General features: G+C 41.4%; 1 protein-coding gene across 1 annotated transcript in view; it reads left to right on the top strand.

The window, feature by feature from the left end:
• The window catches only part of LOC144803510 (neutral amino acid transporter 9-like), a 278,514-nt gene extending 256,469 nt beyond the window's left edge, over window positions 1-22,045 (top strand). The window contains exon 9 of the mRNA XM_078671868.1: window positions 20,733-22,045. Within this exon, the coding sequence (XP_078527994.1) occupies window positions 20,733-20,898 (166 nt within the window). The 3' untranslated portion in view covers window positions 20,899-22,045. The remainder of the gene's footprint in view (window positions 1-20,732) is intronic.
• The last annotated feature ends 598 nt before the right edge of the window (window positions 22,046-22,643 follow it).

Raw genomic sequence — 22,643 nt, 5'->3', positions numbered from 1 at the left:
TGTGGTAATCTTTGTTTAAGATATCTCAAACCTACGACGGAATCGGTGCCGCAAGGACGCACGAATTGGCTTCCACCTAAGAATATGGGCAGCAAACACACGTGTTATGCCCCGACCATATCTTCTTTCTGACACGGACTCCACATGTTGGAATTAATCACTCCGCAACATTACAATCGTTTTCAAAATGGACTTGACGTATCCCTTACTCCCGGCACCTGTAAATTTTTAGATATCTTAAACAGATATGGAGTTAAAATTGCCTTTCTGCAGGAGACGCACCTAACTCCCACGGCAGACTGGCCATTCGCTAGGCCTTCGGGTGCACTCCTAACTTTATTACTACTAAATTGAGAAAAATCCTAATTTTAAGACTTTCGGTATTCACAGAAGGCATTTAGGAGTCCTAAAGTTAGGAGTCCTAACTTTACTACTACTAAACTGAGAAAAATCCTAATTTTAAGACTTTCGGTATTCACAGAAGGCATTTAGGAGTCCTAAAGTTAGGAGTCCTAACTTTACTACTACTAAATTGAGAAAAATCCTAATTTTAAGACTTTCGGTATTCACAGAAGGCATTTAGGAGTCCTAAAGTTAGGAGTCCTAACTTTACTACTACTAAACTGAGAAAAATCCTAACTTTAAGACTTTCGGTATTCACAGAAGGCATTTAGGAGTCCTAAAGTTAGGACTCCTAACTTCTGTGAATACTGAAATGAGTTAGGGGCATATTACCAAGCAATAGCGATAATTATCGCTATTGCTTGGTTAGAGACAACATTTTACCGCTGAGCTGCGGCGATTTTTATCGCAGATACACCTTGGTATTACCAAGGTTTATCGCAAATGCGATAAAAAACGGCCACAATGCACGAATATCGCTGAAAAGTCAGCGATATTCATGCATTACCGAGCTAATGCTCTTAGCCATGTTATCCACCTCCCATTGGATAACATGGCTAAGAACAGCTCTGGGCAGGTGTTAGCTATTGGAGATATTCGCGCTCAGCGCGAATATCTCCAAAAGTTGGTAATAGGAGATAGCGATGTTAGCGACTGTTTCCAGTCGCTAACATCTTGGCACGCCCACTTTGCATGTCATTAGTGATAAATATCACTGACATGCAAAGTGGGGCCCAAGATGGTCGCTATCTCCTACTAGCTGTCGCTAACTGGTGTTAGCGACAGCTAGGTAATAGGGAGATAATTTTACCTCCGCTTTCTTGGCTTTTAAAGCCAAAGAAGCGGAGATAAACCCCCTTGATAATATGCTCCTAAGTGCCTTCGGTGAATACCAAAATGAGTAGGTGCCTTCTGTGAATACCAAAATGGTAGTAAGTTTAGGATTTAGTCTTAAGTTAGTTCTGTGAATCGCGCCCTATATTTTCATTTTTGTGGCATGACCACAAGTATTTTAACATGTATAGATAGTTATTTGTTGTTTTACTCAAGGTATGTGAGATTTATGTTTTATTAATACAGGAAATTATTTACTAACAAGAATAGCACAAAGTTCATGCAAAAACTCTGGAGTAAGCAACTGCACCCACAAACCTTTGATAAAACAATTTTACATTTCATGCTAACGAACAAAAAGCCAATTCACAAAAGTGGGTTGTAAAAAATATCGGGCAATGAGACAGGTGATGATTTTGGGGTCCCCCTAACCTAGGGGGAGGACCAAGCCTTCAACACAAAGAGCATATCATGCTCAATGATTGTGGTGGTCCCATCCTCCTAGGACCACCCCAAGCAAAGTTATGGGCAAAAATCCAATGCCAACCAAAGGCCCTGCAAAGCATTATGGGGTGAGATTCTAGAGTGCAGTGAATATTATGGTATTAGCTCTCATCTGAGCCTGGAGAGCCTGCCCCTTGAGGAATGTTTTGATACTGGAAACAATAATAATCACTACACTCTAGAATCTCGTCCCATAATGCTTTGCAGGGCCTTTAATTGGGATTGTACTTTTGCCCATAACTGTGCTTGGGGTGGTCCTAGGAGGATGGGACCACCACCAATCGTTCAGCATGATGTGTTCTTTGTGTTCAAGGCATGTGCTTGGTTCTCTCCCTAGGTTAGTGAGGACACCAACATCATCACCTCTCTCACTGCTTGCTATGTTTTCATGTTCACTGTTGTTAGAGGATTATATGTATGTGTGCATGTAATGATAGAGATACTTGTTCTTTTATCAAGGATATCTGAGTTTTCAGTTTTTTGACTTGGTTGAGGTGCTTCATGGTATTATGTCCACTCTGAGATTATATGCTAACCCAAAGCTACTAACATTTGATAACAGTGATTCAGTTCAGAATTTCGTTCATTTTTAATGCAAGATTACAAAGTAGAAAGTATGCTTCAGACAAAACACATATTCTTTGAATACGACTTAAGCATTTGCACTTTGCCGCATGGCAGTCAAAAGTTTGCAAGTGTGGGGAGAGAGTAGAACAGCCCACCATCCTAACAAACATGGACTGTTCTGCTCTGTCCCGTAACACATGCAGCACAGGTACTTGTTTTTTTCTGCTGTGTTGTGCTTTTTTTTATGTAAATCTGAACCTTCATCTTAGTCAGTTATATGTAAATACATTTACATAATGAATATTATTTAGCATATGATGCTGATGGTGCGTTAATGTTATTTCATTTGGATGACATCTTTTAGAAGATACAGAAATTGCTTCTTTCAATAATCCATCCACTGTAGGTGGTTGTTTCATTGAAGTATGCATTTATACACTGTTTACTTTGCTTTGCTTTTTAGAATGATCACGCCAAACATGCAAATTGGAACATTGCTGGAATGTTTTATGTGATATTAATCTTGCCTACATTTACTAAAGATTTGCTTTGTGTTTGGCAACCCCAAAGTAAAGTGGAAATGTTGTTTAACCTTTTTTGTCAAACGTTTTGTGAATATTCATCAAACTTGTCAAAAGGCACCAACGTTATTAGCAAGCTAAAAAATCAATTTCCTATGAAAATCCGGTGCTAACTATACCTACATAGTGGCAACCACTACTGTTTTTTTCATATATGTGTGTGTGTGTGTGTGCGTGCGCGCGTGTGTGTGTGTGTGTGTGCGTGTACATGCGTGTGTGGGTGTGTGTGTGTGTGCACATGCATGCGTGCATAATTTTGTAAAGGGTACACATTCAATAAATACAAAAACAACAATATTAGCAACATTGTACTATTTGTTGCTAGTAAATCTTTTAGTTAGACATAATAGAATTCATTTTTTCAAAAACCCTTTGAAAATTATAATCGTACCAACAAAGAAGGAATTGTCATACACTCCAGTCTGGAGGTTGATGCTTTATTGTTGAGTGCCTGACGATGTAGGATTCATGTGCACTTCCAGGATATTTGGCAACTATATTAGTGAAATAGTACTGGCAGTCCGCAATAGCTTGCTTATTTATAGAATAATTGTGTTTCCTGTTCCTATACATGTGTGCTGGTTGCAGGTGTTGGGGACAATTGGCTACAAAGGCAGGGACAGATTTATCAAATATTCATGCAACACAATGCAGCAAGCCACCTTTCTGTGCTGCGTGAAAGGGAGAGGGCAGGAATACGCCTTTTTTAATATTATATGGCCCATTTCTGCTCTCTGCCTGCACTGGGCATGAACTGCTGCCTCGTGCCAACGCTGGCATCTTTGCACCATGGAACAAGGGTGTCTGTATTGTAGGCAGGATTGCTTTTGTGCAGGAAGGGACACTTTCCTGCATAAAAACAATCCTCTGAGGCGTTTTCCTCTTTCTATGTGTCCTGCATAATGCGAGGATATTTCTCCTTGCCACACCTCCCTTGGGGAGGCATAGCATTTTTACACATTCCAAAATCTACCAATAATGGTAAATCAGGGAATGCAACAAAATCCATGGGTGGATACGTGGGAACACCCATGCTGCACCCATGGAACGCCTCCCTGGTACAGAATAATACAAGGCAACAACTTCCAGATTTACCAAGCACCACAAGGCCATGCGAGGTGGTCTTGCGTGTCTTGGTAAACCTAGGTTTGGTGTTGCGTTGCCCTTGCGCTTCCTTGAGTAATGCAAGGGCAATGCAACACTTTCGTAAATCTGGCTTGCAGACTATTGCTGGCAACACACATGGAAACTGAGCTTTTGGTAAAATCCTCACTTGATCTTAATTTGATCTTCCAAAGTATTCGGAAAATGCAGGTTCTGAGAGAGAAAGATGAGGATGGCAACTCATACAGTAGTTAAAAATGAAGATAAAGAGGGAGTTCAGTTTAAGTGATTTGCCTCATGGTTGCTTCCAATGCTACTTTTTCTTTTTCTTTTTTCCGAGCCCCAGGGGGCGATCCCTACTTATGTACGAACAATGGACTTTACCCACTGATGGACCCGTATGGAGCACAGACTCTTCCGGTGTGATGTATTCCTATAGGTTCTGTATCGATCCCCCTATTCCTGACCCTATTCTGGTTAACGAGTTAACTAGCAGCCATCCCATGATGCAGAAACCGTTATCTGATTACGCCAGACCACGGCACAGGAGCGCGTTATCTGATTAGGTCATAACGCGTGCCATCTAATTAGGCAAGCAATATTCCTCCAGCCCCTGATAAGGCATACGGAGTTCTCAAAACAAATCAAACCTATGACAACCTGGGAAAAACCCTGCGGCCATTGTTTTGATTTCACCGAGAACTTCAGTAAAAGAATGCGCTAACGACCAGCTCGTATGACATCCTTATTGACGTATCTATGTCCATCCTTACGTCAATCTCGGCACCTTACAGGTATAAATATTACCGATATTGCCTTAAGCAAACACACACGGTGGTGACGAGGTCGGAGCAGCGAGACTTGCCGAAGCCCAGCAGAGAGCGAAGCCCCCGGCGCTGCCCCGCCTTCCTGACGCGCTGAGAACGAGACGCTGCTTTCTCCTGCCGAGAAATCCAGCTCCGGTACTTCCGAGCAGCCCTCGCAGGCAGCTTGGAATATCGAGACCTCAGACGAGAGATACTATCCCTCAACCATACTAGACCTCAGGTACGGAACTGAATAACCCCTTGCAGAGAATTCTTGAATCAGTCACTTGGCAAAACAAACTTAACTTAGACTGCTACTTTCTATCCCCGCCCACGTATTAGGCTTAGGTCAGGTACACTGGGGTAGGCGTGGTTAGAAGCACCAGTTGAGTACGATTAGTCAAATGTTTATATGTATGTATCTATTTTATCCATTTTAAACCACTATATGGCTTAGAAACCATATAAATGTTTTTACAGTATTATTTTATACTTCTGCTTTTATTGTATGCACTTTACTTAACCATAAGTATTGCAATAATATCGATTCATTTCTCTTGTACGAGAAAAGAGACTGATCAATAAATAACATCTTTTATTGAACACGCCCGTCTCTTCCTTTTCTCTACAATCTGGTGAAACTAAGAATGCACGTACTGACTGAGTAAAATAAGTTGTCTTTTGTTTTCACACGACTCTAGAGATACACTCTTGATTAGGGGAGAGCAAAGTTGTCATGTTCTATGGTTGTCAGAAACTAAATCCCTTCTTGTCTATCCAGGGAGGTTCAATTCCTCCTTGTCTATTTGAGAAAGTTTCTAGTGAACTCTGAGCTAGCTGGCAAACCCAAAACTTTAAGTCTAATATCGACAGTAGAAGACCTAGTTAACGTCTGGTCTAGGTCTATACTATTGGAGGTATTATTCCAATACGCAGAGCCTATTGGGATAATAGGAACTACACTACATGGCGCCCAACGTGTTTGGATAGGCGATAAAACTAACGCAAGACTTTAGAGTAACTCAGTCGTGCTTTTTCACTCAGACCCCTTTTTCCCATAATACTCCAAAGACGTCTGGAGTGGGTGAGAGGTAAAATCCGCCAAACCTCGCAGGAGGGAACTCCTAGTGATTGGTTCTTGGTTCAATCAACGTTGAAGGATACACTGTTCCAAAATATTGTGCATCTCATCTTTGTTTCCATAAGAAACCTGATCTGCAAACAAACAGAATAACCATCCTGACAGTAAAATGCCAGACAGTGATGATGAAAGAGAGAGAGCTAGAGTAGCAGCTGAAGTAATAGCAGCTGATAATACTATGCAAGAAGCAGACCCGGATATAATACTCATCCCGGTCAACATAAGAAGATCTATAACGTTAAAACTTATAGAAAATGGACTGACACCAAGAGGTATTTTTTCCTGGAGTAGTGGTAGATTATACTAGGTTTCTGGCGCCACTGGGAAAGTTACTCCTTTCTAATATATGCGTGGTTGGGTAATAGTTCACACGGTGCTATAAGGAGAAGAGAACCACTTCCCTCTTCTAGTTAGGCTAAGCCACAGACATTTGTTGCTCCCTAGCACACGTAAGGGATTTATACAGTCAAATACAAGTGTTTCCACATTACATTTCATACAGCAATACACTAAAGAAAAATTTTCCAGTTCCTTTTGTTCAGGGTTTTTGTCGTTGTTTAATGAGGAGACGTCACAGCCAACACGTGTTTCGTCGTACTGGGGAATGTAACCCCCGACTTTTTCAAGGCTGTTTAAAGAAAATTGTAATGTTGTAGTACATTGCTACTGATCAAAACAGTCAAATTAAATTAAACAAATTGCTTGTCTGATGTGATAAGATGGTAGTGCATGCATCCAATTTCACCATAATATGCATGTTCGATATTCCGTCTGGTTAAATATCTCAGTTTTGTGCTTTATTAGTCAGATTTGATACTTTATGACATCATTTAGAGAGATTATGAGCCCATTAGGAGGTATGGAGAGAACCCGGTGCGCGTGAGCTTATCTTTATCATTGGGGTGACATGCAAACTTATAACATGTGATTGTTTGTGTTTAGGTTATAGTGGGAACATGCTTATAAAGAACCATTCCACTTAGATACCTATTCTCCGTTGCTGTAGTTCGTTCTGTGGGGGCGAAATATTGAAGCAGTATGTAAGCGTAAAAACTCAGCCTGCTCTGAACATTTAAGTTTGAGAAAGCCACATGTTAAGGTCTGGACTCAAGAATTTACTCACGTTGTTTGAGGTGATAATTCCAACCCTCAAAAGGGGTTCTGGTGTAGTTGTCGTAGTTATTTATTGTTCCAGCTTCTTGTGGTGTGAACACCATATATTGGTTCACTTTCTGCAAGTTGTGAACAATATCAGACTTTAGTTGTTTGTATTCGCCTTTCTTTTGTTTTAATACTTAGTATTACAGACGCTATCAGCTTTGCTGAGATATACAGATATTACCTGTATAGAAGTGCTCCCCTTTATATAACCCAAAATGTGCCTCTTTGGATGTGGCATATTTTCTTATCATTATTGCCATGTGCTCCCCTCGCATTTATCCCCGTGTTTTCACATTTTTCTTATTAGTGAGACCCGCTAAGTTTAGCTTTCGTTTAACCTGTTAATCTCGCCGCGTTAGTGTCTACCCCTTCACAGTGTGCTCCCGTGTTCTTATTTAAAAGCGCTTTGGTCAGCTAACAGTTACTGTTACCCATTGCCCGCTCGCGAGCATGAGAACGTACTCGTCAGTGAAAACGAAGGGGTTAGACACCAACGCGGGCAATGGGTAACAGTAACTGTTAGCTGACCAAAGCGCTTTTAAATAAGAACACGGGAGCACACTGTGAAGGGGTAGACACTAACGCGGCGAGATTAACAGGTTAAACGAAAGCTAAACTTAGCGGGTCTCACTAATAAGAAAAATGTGAAAACACGGGGATAAATGCGAGGGGAGCACATGGCAATAATGATAAGAAAATATGCCACATCCAAAGAGGCACATTTTGGGTTATATAAAGGGGAGCACTTCTATACAGGTAATATCTGTATATCTCAGCAAAGCTGATAGCGTCTGTAATACTAAGTATTAAAACAAAAGAAAGGCGAATACAAACAACTAAAGTCTGATATTGTTCACAACTTGCAGAAAGTGAACCAATATATGGTGTTCACACCACAAGAAGCTGGAACAATAAATAACTACGACAACTACACCAGAACCCCTTTTGAGGGTTGGAATTATCACCTCAAACAACGTGAGTAAATTCTTGAGTCCAGACCTTAACATGTGGCTTTCTCAAACTTAAATGTTCAGAGCAGGCTGAGTTTTTACGCTTACATACTGCTTCAATATTTCGCCCCCACAGAACGAACTACAGCAACGGAGAATAGGTATCTAAGTGGAATGGTTCTTTATAAGCATGTTCCCACTATAACCTAAACACAAACAATCACATGTTATAAGTTTGCATGTCACCCCAATGATAAAGATAAGCTCACGCGCACCGGGTTCTCTCCATACCTCCTAATGGGCTCATAATCTCTCTAAATGATGTCATAAAGTATCAAATCTGACTAATAAAGCACAAAACTGAGATATTTAACCAGACGGAATATCGAACATGCATATTATGGTGAAATTGGATGCATGCACTACCATCTTATCACATCAGACAAGCAATTTGTTTAATTTAATTTGACTGTTTTGATCAGTAGCAATGTACTACAACATTACAATTTTCTTTAAACAGCCTTGAAAAAGTCGGGGGTTACATTCCCCAGTACGACGAAACACGTGTTGGCTGTGACGTCTCCTCATTAAACAACGACAAAAACCCTGAACAAAAGGAACTGGAAAATTTTTCTTTAGTGTATTGCTGTATGAAATGTAATGTGGAAACACTTGTATTTGACTGTATAAATCCCTTACGTGTGCTAGGGAGCAACAAATGACACCAAGAGGTAGTACAGTCATATTCGTAATTGAGGCACACGAATATCGGCAGACAGAGGTATTCTATTCATGGATAAACTTTCCAGCAGCAAATGCTGTAACAAAGGAGTTCCACTGTTATAAAACAGAGGAACCACCGGATACCTACACTCCTTTCGAGGAAGTGGAAGTACCACTCAAATTCCAAGAGCATCTGCTCTTGTTTAATGGCGCCCTAAAACATAATAATCACACCACCAGGCTCGGTCCACTAGGTAGACCAGGAGCAACGTGGCCGGTCCTAGCCGGATACACACCACATCCAGACATCGAAAGAATGTCTGCAGCAGATGTTTTAGTACAACTAAAACAATTAATTAAAATATATAGACATCTAGTCCAATATATAATGCGGACTTCAACCATCCAACCTGTAGTTAAAATCCCACAGCTGACCCCTCATCAGGGGAACACAAATAAAATTACACCACATAACATACAGTCCTGCCTAGGTAAAGTACCAGCTAAACGGGAACAAATACCATTCTGGTTAGCACAAAAAATCACCCAAATAGAGGCGGTGTTTCCAGACACCACCCCTGTGGATAAACACAGGATTCTGACTATCTGTCTTCCAATGGGAATCGCACCACACGTGGAGGACTGTGACACTTGGGGTACAGTCTTTGCTTCCATTTACACAAAAACACATGGAGTTCCATCCATGTCAGTAATACCAGATGTGCTAAAACAAATTCAAGACGAATACGGTCCAGAACCCGCTTTAACTCTTGGTATGAAATTACTAAAAGACTTCAAGCAGGTCTCGGCAATATTACTAGCCAACATAAAAGGAGAAGCAGCGAATGTGGCGATCCGCCAGAGGTTAAAAGAGACAGATATAGCAGACCAACCAGCTGAAATTGCCAGAATTATAGAAAAATCCTATGAAGAACTAGGTAGAGATAGTTTGGGTGGAATACCAGTGAAGCCCCAACTAATTGAAAGTCCTGAAAAAATATTTATTAAAAATAATTTAAACAGTCAAAAGAAGAACTGGGATGGAAACAAACAATCCAATCCAAAAGAAAAGAGATTCCAGTCCAGAGGAAGGTCTCCTCGGCGGAGAGAAAGATCTCCGAACCAAGGACCCAAGTCTCCCCAAAGGGAGCCCTCTGTGAAAAAATACAACCTTAGAAATAGGGATAACATAAAGAAACCGGATAGATATCAAGATTTTGATACACGTCCCTCTCAATCTTTTCAGACTTCCTCGCAGAAATCGGAAAGAAGAGGACGATCGGAACCCAGGGAAGGGCACGTCAAGTCCAAAGACAAGGAACCTGCTCATCCAAATAAAAAATTACAGTTTCCAAAAAAGAAGGTAGCCAGCATTAAAGTATTCAACAATGCCGAGAATACTGAGGACACAGCTGAAAAACGGAGAGTGGGCTCAGACAATGCTAGACAGCGCAGCAGAAGTGAGCATAGCACGCAAAGTCCTTATGAATCATCTGGAGACAGTGGACACGAATGAATACATTCAGGTGGAAACTGCAGACACCAGAGTTAGCAAACCTCACAAAATATATGAAATAACTTTACGTATAGAAGGGGATAAGACTAGAAAAATAAGGGGCCTTTTTTGGGATAATCTCTCCGAGGGCTATGACATCCTTCTAGCTGAAAAAGACTGGCCACCAGAGTTCGTCAGGGAGTGCCCACATGGCGAAGAAATAATTATGCCTGCCTTCTCAAATCATATTCCAATTCATAAAAAATATACACTTGCAAGAAAGTGGGCAGTAGCTCAAGCTCCTGCTTTATATAAAAATCATGTAGGATGGGATGAGGACTCTCCTCCTCACAAAATCCAGTTAAAATCACAACCTACTGCACAAAGGCAGTATCCAATCAAGCAAGAAGCTAAAAAACAGGTAAAAGAAATTCTAGATCAACTAGAATACCAGGGGGTGATTGAAACTTGCACCTCACAAATGAACAACCCTTTGTTTCCTGTCTCCAAACCAGACAATTCATATCGTCTAGTCCTGGATTACAGACACCTTAACTCATGTTGCAAAACTTTTGCAGTGCAAAACTCGCATAGTGCTGCACTAATGAATAACATAGTGCGCAAAAAATATAAAACAACATTAGACATCTCGAATGGATTCTTTTGTCAAAATATAGCACCAGAGAGCAGATACTTATCAGCGTTCTCAATAAATGGCGCTCAAAAAGAATTCTGTCGGTTACCCCAGGGGTACAAGAACAGCCCAGGAGTTTTCTCAGCGAGGGTAACAGAGTTACTACAAACATATGATGACGAAGCATTATCTTATGTCGATGACATATACCTAACAGACGATGACTTGGATACTCACTTGAAGAGAGTGAACACCATAATACTTGGGTTCGCAGCAGAGGGTTACAAATTCAACTTTAAAAAATCTAGAATTGCCCATCTAACAGTCCTGTTCTTAGGATATGAATTATCAAGTGAAGGCAAAAGCCTGGCTGACAATTTCCTAGAGAAATGTGCCGTACTCCAAGCACCTAGAACACTAAAAAACCTACAGTCAATTCTAGGCTTCCTAAACTTCGGAAGAACATACATTGCAAATTACGCAGAAAGGGTCAAACCCCTTTATGATCTAATAAAACCAGATTTAAAAAAATCAAATTGGACTCAAAAACACACAGAAATTCTGAGATCCTTACAAACAGATATGTTAGTTAAAACAAAATTAGAAACACGTGATAACACACGCAACCTTGTGATTCGAGTCATCCCAGGAAGATGCGGATTCACATACCTGACCTCTAATGAGGGAGAAAAGGTACCAATTGCATTCAAATCACACTTGTACACAGAAGCTGAAAAGAAATTCAGCATTAAAGAAAACATTGTTCATGCAGTTCAAACCGCAATAGCTAGAGAAAAAGATAAAGCTGACGGTAGACACATCACAGTCAGAACAGCAGAATCAGCCTTTGAGGCATTAACAACCCCGTGTAATTTACCAACAACAGCATTGAATCCGGAATGGATACAATGGGTGAATTCCATTACAATGGACAAAGTAAAATACTACTTTGATCCGGAACTAAAGGAACTAAAATATCTAGAATATGAAAGAACATTCCCTCTGCCAATCGACATTCTGCCCTTACGACAGTACGCTTGTGTAATCTATACAGACGGACATGCTCAACCCCCCGTTTGGGGAGAACAAGCATACAACCCCACATGTGAGATTACAAAAGAAGTGTGGCGCGGAGGTAAACTAAGACCTCTATTAACAAAAACACACTCAGTAGAAACTAATTCAGAACAACAGACTGAAATAATAGCATTGAAAATGGCGCTAGATAATGCAGATCGCGAATTCCCGACACTCATAGTGTCCGATTCATATTACTGCGTCAAATCATATAACAGCGATTTACAGAAATGGATTCAAAACGGTTACAAAGATGACACAGGTGCAACAATAAAGCAAAAAATGCTTTGGGAACAAGTAGTTCTTTTACAAAAGGAACTACCAAAGACTCACGTGATACATACACTGAGTCATCAACGTGATGGCGTTCACGTTGCAGGGAATTCATTGGCTGATGAGGCCGCGAAGGCAGCTGTGCAAACGGCTTCCGTAGCTGCCATCACTCGGTCAAAAACAAAAATAGACAGCGATATATTACAAGCTGTCAGCGCTACAGTAAAAGATGCGATAGAAACACTCCCGAAAGGCTTTCCAGTAAAGTACTCATACATAACTGATGCAAATAACGTTCCATTTGCTCGAATCCCTGGAGTGGGGGATAGAGTAATTCCAAACATGGAACATAGGTTAGGACTCATCATAGCGGCACACGAAGGACTTGCTTCTGTACATGCTGGCGTCTCAGCCACAGTATCGTTATTAAAACAGAGATACTGGTGGCCACAAATGAGAAGACAAACCAGGAACTATGTTCTAGAATGTGAAATATGTCAAAAAATGAAAGTATCAACAGTGAGACGACCAGCACAGACACCCCTTCTAATCTCGGATAAACCATTAGCCTGTGTTTACCTGGACCACTGTGGTCCCTTACAAAGGGATGGTAACTATAAATATATCTTGGTCGCAGTGGATTCATGCACGAGATTCATATGGATGTGGCCCCAGCGAACGGCTGACGCCAGAACTGTTATAAAAGATTTGCGAGTCTTTATCGGCACATACCCAATTGGCATGCTGCATTCGGACCAGGGTCCTGCTTTTAGCTCTAGAGCTTATAAGGAGGCCATGGTCAGCATGGGCGTTACATTGCGGTATTCTTGTCCATTTCATCCCGAGGGAAACGGAATTGTTGAAAGAAAAAACCGTGACATAAAGCAATCTATAACAGCAAAGGTATTAGGTTCGGGAGCTGGGTGGGTCAAACATCTAATAAGTGTCCAACGTAGTCTAAACAACTTGCCAAGAAATTCTCTGAGGGGATTCAGTCCGTACGAATTACTGTTTGGAACTAGGATGCTAGTCTTAGATCTTGACAGTCAGACTTCAGTGGTAAAAGAAAAAAGCTTTGATATCAAAGATCGTTTGGCTATTTTACAGGACTTAAACGAAACAAGAAAAGACCTGAGCAACATAAAGTTGAAACAGCAGCCAACAACCACTGAAGAACCACCACCTGTCCCAGCAAGACCTGTCTGGATTCCAAAAGTCGGGGATCTAGTCAGAGAAAAGATCGCGGTAAAGAAGGAATTTGGGCCTTCTTACAGAAAAGCAGTTCCTGTCTTGTCCATCAACGGGACAAGATCAGTTGTACTACCGCCGCTTGCTGGTAAAAAGGAGAACCGAGTTGTATCCATCGACCTGGTAAAACCACAATCATGTGGCCGATAACAAACAGTAGGCCAAGTGGACTCCCGATAAGTAGTAGAACACCAAGGTTTGCTACAAGTACAGAGGTGCTAACTAAAAGGCTGATCACATTCGAAACGCCTACAGAACAACAACAAGGACTATGCAACAATGCAATGGAACTCACACCTCTGAAAACCCAAATAAAGACATTTAGTAGAGACACACCAACCTACAATGAAGTAACAAATGAATATGCTGAAGCTGCAAGAAACAGTAATCCTGAAGCAATTGGAACAATAGACAGAACGGCATCCGGCTACTTCATCAACTTTGAAGATTCTTCTGAAGATCTAAGTGAATCAAAGACACAGCCATCAACAAAAACTTTTAAAGATAAAGCTAAGGAACTTTTGAAACAGCTGAAAGAAACCTATCTGATTTCTCCGTGGATTGAATTTTGGGTGTCATTTGGTGTATTTATCCTGATACTTTGGCTCATCATGATACTATCTTTGGGACGCTTCATTGAGGGAAAATATGCAAAAATGGACACAGCAAGCCAGAAAATCAACTTGATCCTCAAGCCACACACATCTTCACACGTCAAGAAAAGAGAACTTTCTTCAGTCAATTTCACAGCCAATCCTATACCGGGTGGGGTAGCATGGGACAATACTGTCTATGAAATTTATGGTCCGGTAGAGATCCTCAAATATCCACACCAAATCAAGATCTCGTTGAGTGACTTTGTAAAACCAAACTCATTTGCTGATGATTGGGACTTTGAAAGTATTAATAACATGATGTCTGATCTAGTGATGTCTGCTAAATTTACCAAACATGATTATTTGCAGGGTTCGTCTAATTATGATAGTATGTACTGCTACAACCACTATGGTAACCATTTTTTACATAAATCAGCACAACCTAGAAATGTTTTAAATTATAATCAATGGGAACATTGTGCAACCCCTCCAAAAGGAAGCTCAAGAACCTTTTATGACAAATATTCATACTTTTCAGGGTTCAACACAAGTACTGCTGAAACATTTTATTTCAAATTGTCAAATAAGACAGGAACAAAAACCATGCTTACAAACACAAAATTGATATATTCGGACTCATTTTTTGAACAAATGAATACATTTGGTTTTGATTATTGGGATAAAAATGTTGAAGTAAAAAGTGTTTGGGGTACAAAAGAATGGCAAGTACAAGGTATAGAATCATTGTTTAGAGCCTGCATGATCCCAGAACAAATTATATTCTTGAATGAAACTATTCAACAAAATACCTGTCTTGGATTAGCCAAAATCAAAGACTTAAATAAACCGTCTATTCCAAAACCAACAATGAACAGCAATAACTCTGCAGATGAAGAAATAGACGTAAACTATGTATTAAACCAAAACAGAACAAATCCTGATTGGAAACAATGGTTGATCTGGCCAACAGATACTAATAACTGTCAAGACAGATTCCTGAACAAAACACAGGGGTTCAAATTGACCAGGCCAGACCCTAGATATTCCCAAAGACAACACCCAGGGATAATCACCACCTACAGTGTGGGCAAACTCTGCCTTCAATGGCTAAAAACTTCCACACTGACAGAAATTAAGCAACACCTAACTTTACTTACTGATGGTGCTGACTTGCGTGATTTCATTATGGGACCACGCAAACAGCGTCAAAAGCGCTTCATAGCAGCCTCTATATATGCAGCTTACAACGAGGCCTGGAAGATAACTCAAATTGAGACAGCAGAAAGTATACGGGAAATTGACCGTATTAATTTGGAAAAATCGCTTTCTGTAGTGGACAATGGGTTAATGACTCTGTCCTCCAGAATCTTTTCATTGGACAGCATTGTGTCATCAGCAATCGACATAATATCGCAAGACTTACTGTTGTTACAACACGGTCAGTCTCAATTGCGTTCTATTGTACAGCTTGGCTGGACGTTACAAAACCTGCGTTCAGGCTATGTGCCTTGGCGTTTAATCAACACAACGTCACTATTCACTATCTTTAACCTTACTGATAAACAGATCAGTATGGCACAGAAGGGTGCTGATTATACAATCCTGAGCATTGAGAAACTCGAGAGATTACCATTGACAATGTCAGAACGACCTGTCATTGAATGGATAATACATGGGATAATTAATATTCCGATATCAACTTTCAGGTTTCAATACTGCCAAAAATATATACAGGCTGGCATGTACGAACAATTGGGAAAAGGGTACATTAAGACAACATGGAACTTGCCCTATTCACATGCATGTGTCAGTAATAAAGGACAGAAAGTGTTTCTTAGTGGCAATAATTGTGCGATGTCACTAAGCGGTACACTTCTGTGTAATGGAATTAGTTTGCATGGAGCCTGTGAAGGGAACTCAAATAACCTTTCATGTCACCAGCTAGGCACACCTGCAACAGAGATAGAACCATTCTTTAAAAGACTCTATAACGGGAGTTACATTCTAATTGTGGATCGCAGATGTTGTAGTCTACTGCCCGGGGTTCCTTATCTCGTTAGTACGACTGCGAAGGTCATGTGCTGTGGACGCTTATTGTTCCCCAGCTCCTTTCCAGACAGGGAGGCAAGGGCATGGCCTCACTTGAAAATTACTTCTATTCGAGTTGATACTTTAAGCAGAATGAAAACAGTGCTTCTTCAGACGCCGACCAGGCTCACGTCATCAAAAGAAACGTATGATCTCCTAGTCGCAAGGACGACTGCAGAGATTCACTCATTGTTATCAACTAATTCCCCCATACATTTTGCAGAAATCCTGAATGAAATCTTAAATATTTCTGATACCAGTGGAGTCTCAAAGGTATTTAAGACAGTATTTTCGATGGCATTAACACCATTCAAAGCCATACTGGGTATTTTTCCAGACTTCGTCCATTCGATTTTTGGAGGCGTTCCCCTCATTCTGGGACTAATTGCAGGAATCCTATTCTTAGTCCTTATATTTCGTTATGGCAAACCATGTCACAGACAAAACACCTGCGACAAGGGAAGAAACAATCTGAGCCATTGGATACCGGGACCGGATATCAAAAATCCTGGGACTAACCAGGCTTAGAGACCTGAACATGACTTGGTTTCTTTCATTTCGGCTGATATGGCAAAGATGTGTTTTACCTGTATTAAGGTGCATGCTGTGCGGAGAAGAATGCGTGTTGGACACCTGTCTGACGCTACAATCGGATGCGCCAATGGATGCAAAAACATTGTTGGGTCCGGTAAAGGCTCATGCATTGTGCTGCCCTCAACGGCTGCCAATCCTGATGACGGCATTCGTGGAAACTTCACCACTACGATTAAGGGGTAGTGAAGATCAAGATGAAAGCAGCATCGATCAGGTACAACCTTCTGTCAGCAATACTAATCAAAACGTCAATGGAGACAATCATGCACATGAATGCATGGTTACATCCTTTTCCGAGTTAGTGGAACTCTCACAGGAAGCTGTTGACAGCTTTTTCAGCAGTCTCAACGATATGATGTTCTCACCAGAGCAGAAATAATGACTCTTGAACAGGCTAGCACACGGCGTTCCCGACACCTTGAATTTGGCCTTCAACTTTAATAATAAAGTAGCAAGATCGACTTTTCCTCCAGTCCACGGACAGCAATTTTTTTAGCAGCCCCAAAATATTTTTTTTTACGGGACACTTTTCTTCTGCTTAAAGTAAGAACTATTCTCAGAGAACTAATTTCTATTTTTAGAAACTTCATAGACATTAGCTGCCCGCTGGTATGTTTATAAATATTTTTTGAACTGTGATGAAGTGGTCTCGAACTTTTCTTCTGTATTAAGAGCCATTTCATGTGTAATTCTCATATTCGATTACTAATAATGTAAACATGCGTGATTAATTTAGCATTAGTCTACTGCTTAAATTCATATAGTACATGTGACTATTTTTTCCCCGTATGTTACATAATTTCAAAATGCATTATGTGTATTTTGGGGTGGTAAGGTATACACGATACTCTACAGTATGTTTTACTATGCCTAGATTCGTAAATATGGCCATAGTTAGCGTGGAGTGGGTGTGATGTATTCCTATAGGTTCTGTATCGATCCCCCTATTCCTGACCCTATTCTGGTTAACGAGTTAACTAGCAGCCATCCCATGATGCAGAAACCGTTATCTGATTACGCCAGACCACGGCACAGGAGCGCGTTATCTGATTAGGTCATAACGCTTGCCATCTAATTAGGCAAGCAATATTTCTCCAGCCCCTGATAAGGCATAGGGAGTTCTCAAAACAAATCAAACCTATGACAACCTGGGAAAAACCCTGCGGCCATTGTTTTGATTTCACCGAGAACTTCAGTAAAAGAATGCGCTAACGACCAGCTCGTATGACATCCTTATTGACGTATCTATGTCCATCCTTACGTCAATCTCGGCACCTTACAGGTATAAATATTACCGATATTTCCTTAAGCAAACACACGCGGTGGTGACGAGATCGGAGCAGCGAGACTTGCCGAAGCCCAGCAGAGAGCGAAGCCCCCGGCGCTGCCCCGCCTTCCTGACGCGCTGAGAACGAGACGCTGCTTTCTCCTGCCGGGAAATCCAGCTCCGGCGCTTCCGAGCAGCCCTCGCAGGCAGCTTGGAATATCGAGACCTCAGACGAGAGATACTATCCCTCAACCATCCTAGACCTCAGGTACGGAACTGAATAACCCCTTGCAGAGAATTCTTGAATCAGTCACTTGGCAAAACAAACTTAACTTAGACTGCTACTTTCTATCCCCGCCCACGTATTAGGCTTAGGTCAGGTACACTGGGGTAGGCGTGGTTAGAAGCACCAGTTGAGTACGATTAGTCAAATGTTTATATGTATGTATCTATTTTATCCATTTTAAACCACTATATGGCTTAGAAACCATATAAATGTTTTTACAGTATTATTTTATACTTCTGCTTTTATTGTATGCACTTTACTTAACCATAAGTATTGCAATAATATCGATTCATTACTCTTGTACGAGAAAAGAGACTGATCAATAAATAACATCTTTTATTGAACACGCCCGTCTCTTCCTTTTCTCTACAATCTGGTGAAACTAAGAATGCACGTACTGACTGAGTAAAATAAGTTGTCTTTTGTTTTCACACGACTCTAGAGATACACTCTTGATTAGGGGAGAGCAAAGTTGTCATGTTCTATGGTTGTCAGAAACTAAATCCCTTCTTGTCTATCCAGGGAGGTTCAATTCCTCCTTGTCTATTCGAGAAAGTTTCTAGTGAACTCTGAGCTAGCTGGCAAACCCAAAACTTTAAGTCTAATATCGACAGTAGAAGACCTAGTTAACGTCTGGTCTAGGTCTATACTATTGGAGGTATTATTCCAATGCGCAGAGCCTATTGGGATAATAGGAACTACACTACACCGGAGGGACGTTGGAGCCAAGTGAGCTCCCACTGACAATTATGCCAAGAAGGTTTTGTTGGAGTACCCATTATTTTCAGAATCTGTAACCTGTAAATAGACCCGTACACTGGGACCAGGGTACGTAAACCTAGATCTTTGGGTTCCTCCTTTGCTCGTTTGATTGCTTGCCTTTGACCAGATCGCCCCTGTGTGGGAACATGGGCGGATTGTGCCATGAGTTGTTTACAAAAACTTTAATAAAACCATCTTTGACAAAAAAAATGAAGAGAAAGCACTCTGTAAAATTCCAGCCATCCTGGCACAAGTGCTTTGGCTGGATCCAAATGCCAACCAAGGCAGTACTGACATTAGCTTCACATGTGGTGGAATGCTGCATGTGAGCAACAAGTCTTGAATTGTAACATTAGTCCAACTTTGTCCCGTAAAGCAAAGATGTTTTCTATTTTCAGTCAATGGACATCCCCCTCTCTCAGATTAATAAAGCTGATCCTCTGTCAATAAATCCTCTCCTTCTTTGTAGATTGCCTTGTCTCAGAAGCTCACTCTTCCGTAAAAGAAATCACTTGATGGCTTAAAATAATTTTGTGAAGGGAAGTGTGTGGCACTGAGGGCCATATTTATGACCTGGTTTGCGTTGCTCTTGCACCATGCAACGTGGTGCAAGAACCTTAAGTCAGATCTTTGATGCCATGCAAAGCCACTTTGCCTGACTTTGAGTGCCTCCAAAAATCTGAAGTAATGCAACGCAGCACAAATCGCTGCATTACTCTCCCCTGGGTAGGCATTCAATGGGTGTTGCATGTGTCTTCCCACGCAACTCCCGTGGTTTTTGACTCATTCCCAGATGTACAAGACCATGTACACCTGTGAATGTGCAAAAAGTTATACCTCCCTTTCTATGTGTGCTGCATCCTGCAGGAGACATAGAAAGAGGAAAACGCCTCTCAGGATTGTTTTTGTGGAGTAATGCCTGCATTGGCGCTAGGCTGCCAAAATGGCACCAGCGCAGGGAAGCACACAGGAATGTGTTATATTGGATAAATACAATACATTCCTGCCCTTTCGCTGTGATGCAGGGCAGTGCAGCAAGGTGGCTTGCTGCGCTGCCATGCGCCACAAAAGTCATAAATATGCCTTTGAGGAAATTGTGACATTTATTGCGCCTGCTAGGACCATGCCTAGGTTTCTGGTGCAATCTGACCTTAGGTTACACTGTGGGTGTCTGTATGACATATGATGATACCATCGCATTGGAATTGTGATGATTTTGTGTGAGAACACCCACCTTGCATGCATAAATAACATTTTATAAGCAAAAGGACGCAAGCTTGCATTGCATAACACCTGAAAGGTCAGGCAAAAGGAATACCACACCACATTAAAAATATGACTCAAGGATTTTGCAGTGACTTGCCTGACTGACACAGATGACACAAGAGGTTTCTAAATGTGGATCTACATGTAATACAATCCCAAATATCTGTCCATGATAAGTATTTCAGTGGAGATTTTTCATCCAAAGAGTTCAATGGCTTCTCCCACTCACTCTTTTCGTAAACCAAGGATACCACCGACTTTGAGCCCTCTATGAAGCGTGATCTTTCTTTCATGTTGATGACTCTGTTTTTATGTTTTTTATACTGAAATCACAAAGGCAAGGCATGACTAATCCTGTGCTTTCCTCTTGTAGGTACTCTGGCGCTATATGTGGCTTGGTCTTCATCTTCATCTTCCCCTTCCTGATTCACCTGATTGACCTGCAGCGCAAAGGAAAGCGGACGGTCCTCACTACCATCTTTCATGTCTTCCTCATACTCCTGGGACTCGCCAACCTCATTGGGCAGTTCTTAGTTTAACCAAATTGGCCTCAACCATCCAGCATCACAGACATGACATCCGCGCCTTCGTGAAAAGGTCGGGCTGGGGATCTTATTGGTTCCTCTTTGTACTCATCAACGGCTGGACAACTCCACAAAGTTAACTTTCCCCTTGGATTACTGACTTGACATGAGGAGTCAGCATGCTATTGAGTGTCATTCTGCAAGGCGACAATGGAGCAATGCATAAAAATGGAATTTGGAAGCCCTTCTCCAGGGACATTGTCCCCAGGAACTACAGTCACCAGTGACAGCCTGCTTGGGACCAACCGTGCGATCCTTCCTGCTGCCATATAGGATTGGGTGCACATCTTTTAAAGAGACAAGAACTGTGGTGATGGTCACAAGAAGTGTGAGGACAAGAGGACTGTGGTCTGTCTACAGTTCCTTTACAGGGCGTAACATCACTGAAGCAAACTGAGTGAGGCATTCCACCCAGGGGTTCAGAATCCGCACAGATCTCCCTTCTCCCGGTAGTCAGATGTTTACTAAATATTGGAGTGACAAGCAGCTACATCTTGGATACTCTTTCATCTGTTGGCACTGGTGGCCACTAGCCATTTAACGAGGGTTATCAATTGGTTCCCTTTCAGCCATTACTTGGTGAGAATGGAAAGTGAGCATTGCAGATGTGTTGTCTGATACAGCAATTTCCATCATGTGAAACACAAAGTCCAACATTGCCCAGAGCATCAGACAATGATCCCAGAACAAGATGGCTAAAGACCCCTTCACAGGACCCTGTCACATGCTCAATGTTCAGCTGCTGGGGTGTCCCATCCACGCTGCACCTTACTGCAAGGCCTCTGCCTCCCCTCTCAGGAGAAGGGTGAGTGGCCTGACCTTAACTGTCATGGGATTTTTTTTAAAGAAGATATTTTCCGACACAGTGTTCTCCCAGTTTTATTCCTAGTACCCTGCTGTTACTCCTGCATTTCTGAGTGCCTAGTGCACCTAGCCTCAATCCTTTCTCTGATTGAGTCATCATTAACAGAGTAAAGGTTATATTCCTTAATGGAGCCCAACATTTCAATTGTTATTCTTACAGAACTCTTGTGATCAACTGTGACATGGTGAGCAGAGAAAGATGCCTTTTAAAAGATGGACCATTAGGTTATTTACCCTGTAGAGCTACCCAGAACACCTGGTATGTGCAAGAGGGGAAGATTTACAAACACGTTTATTTATGGAAACACTCCAGGATAACTGAAAGAATAAAAGTGTGTATTTGTGATATAATTCTGCTTTCCATCTGTTCCTCATCCTTCCACTGATTTTACAGTTTCTTTAAAGGACTCATTTTCTTTCATAAAATTAGCTCTATCTATAATCTTGCTTTTCAAAAATTGTAATTAATTAGGGAGGGCGGAGGGAGCGGAGTTCCTCTGAGGTTTTTTCCTGCTCCATGGAACTCCATGTAGCGGCACTACGCCAGCTCCACTCGGGCTTAATTATGAGTCATTTTAAAATCTTCCTCAGCATCTACAAGGTATGAAAGCATGAAGTGGTGACGGCATTGACGTGGGCGGTCATGTGGAGTTTGCTATTGATGATGATTGTGAAATTCTTAGCATAGGTATCAGTCCTAGCTCTGTTGGCGACCAAGTAGAGTCCCCCAGTGATGTGCTCTTCCCAAATATCACAATTTCAGACTTGTCTGTGCTCAGCTTTAGACAGTTGGCCTTCATCCAATAAGCGATTTCGGTCATGCAGGCATTAAACTT

This window comes from Lissotriton helveticus, chromosome 1_2 (assembly GCF_964261635.1).
Source record: "Lissotriton helveticus chromosome 1_2, aLisHel1.1, whole genome shotgun sequence".
Classification (NCBI taxonomy): Eukaryota; Metazoa; Chordata; class Amphibia; order Caudata; family Salamandridae; genus Lissotriton; species Lissotriton helveticus.
This window is presented reverse-complemented; position numbering and strand designations above follow the sequence as displayed.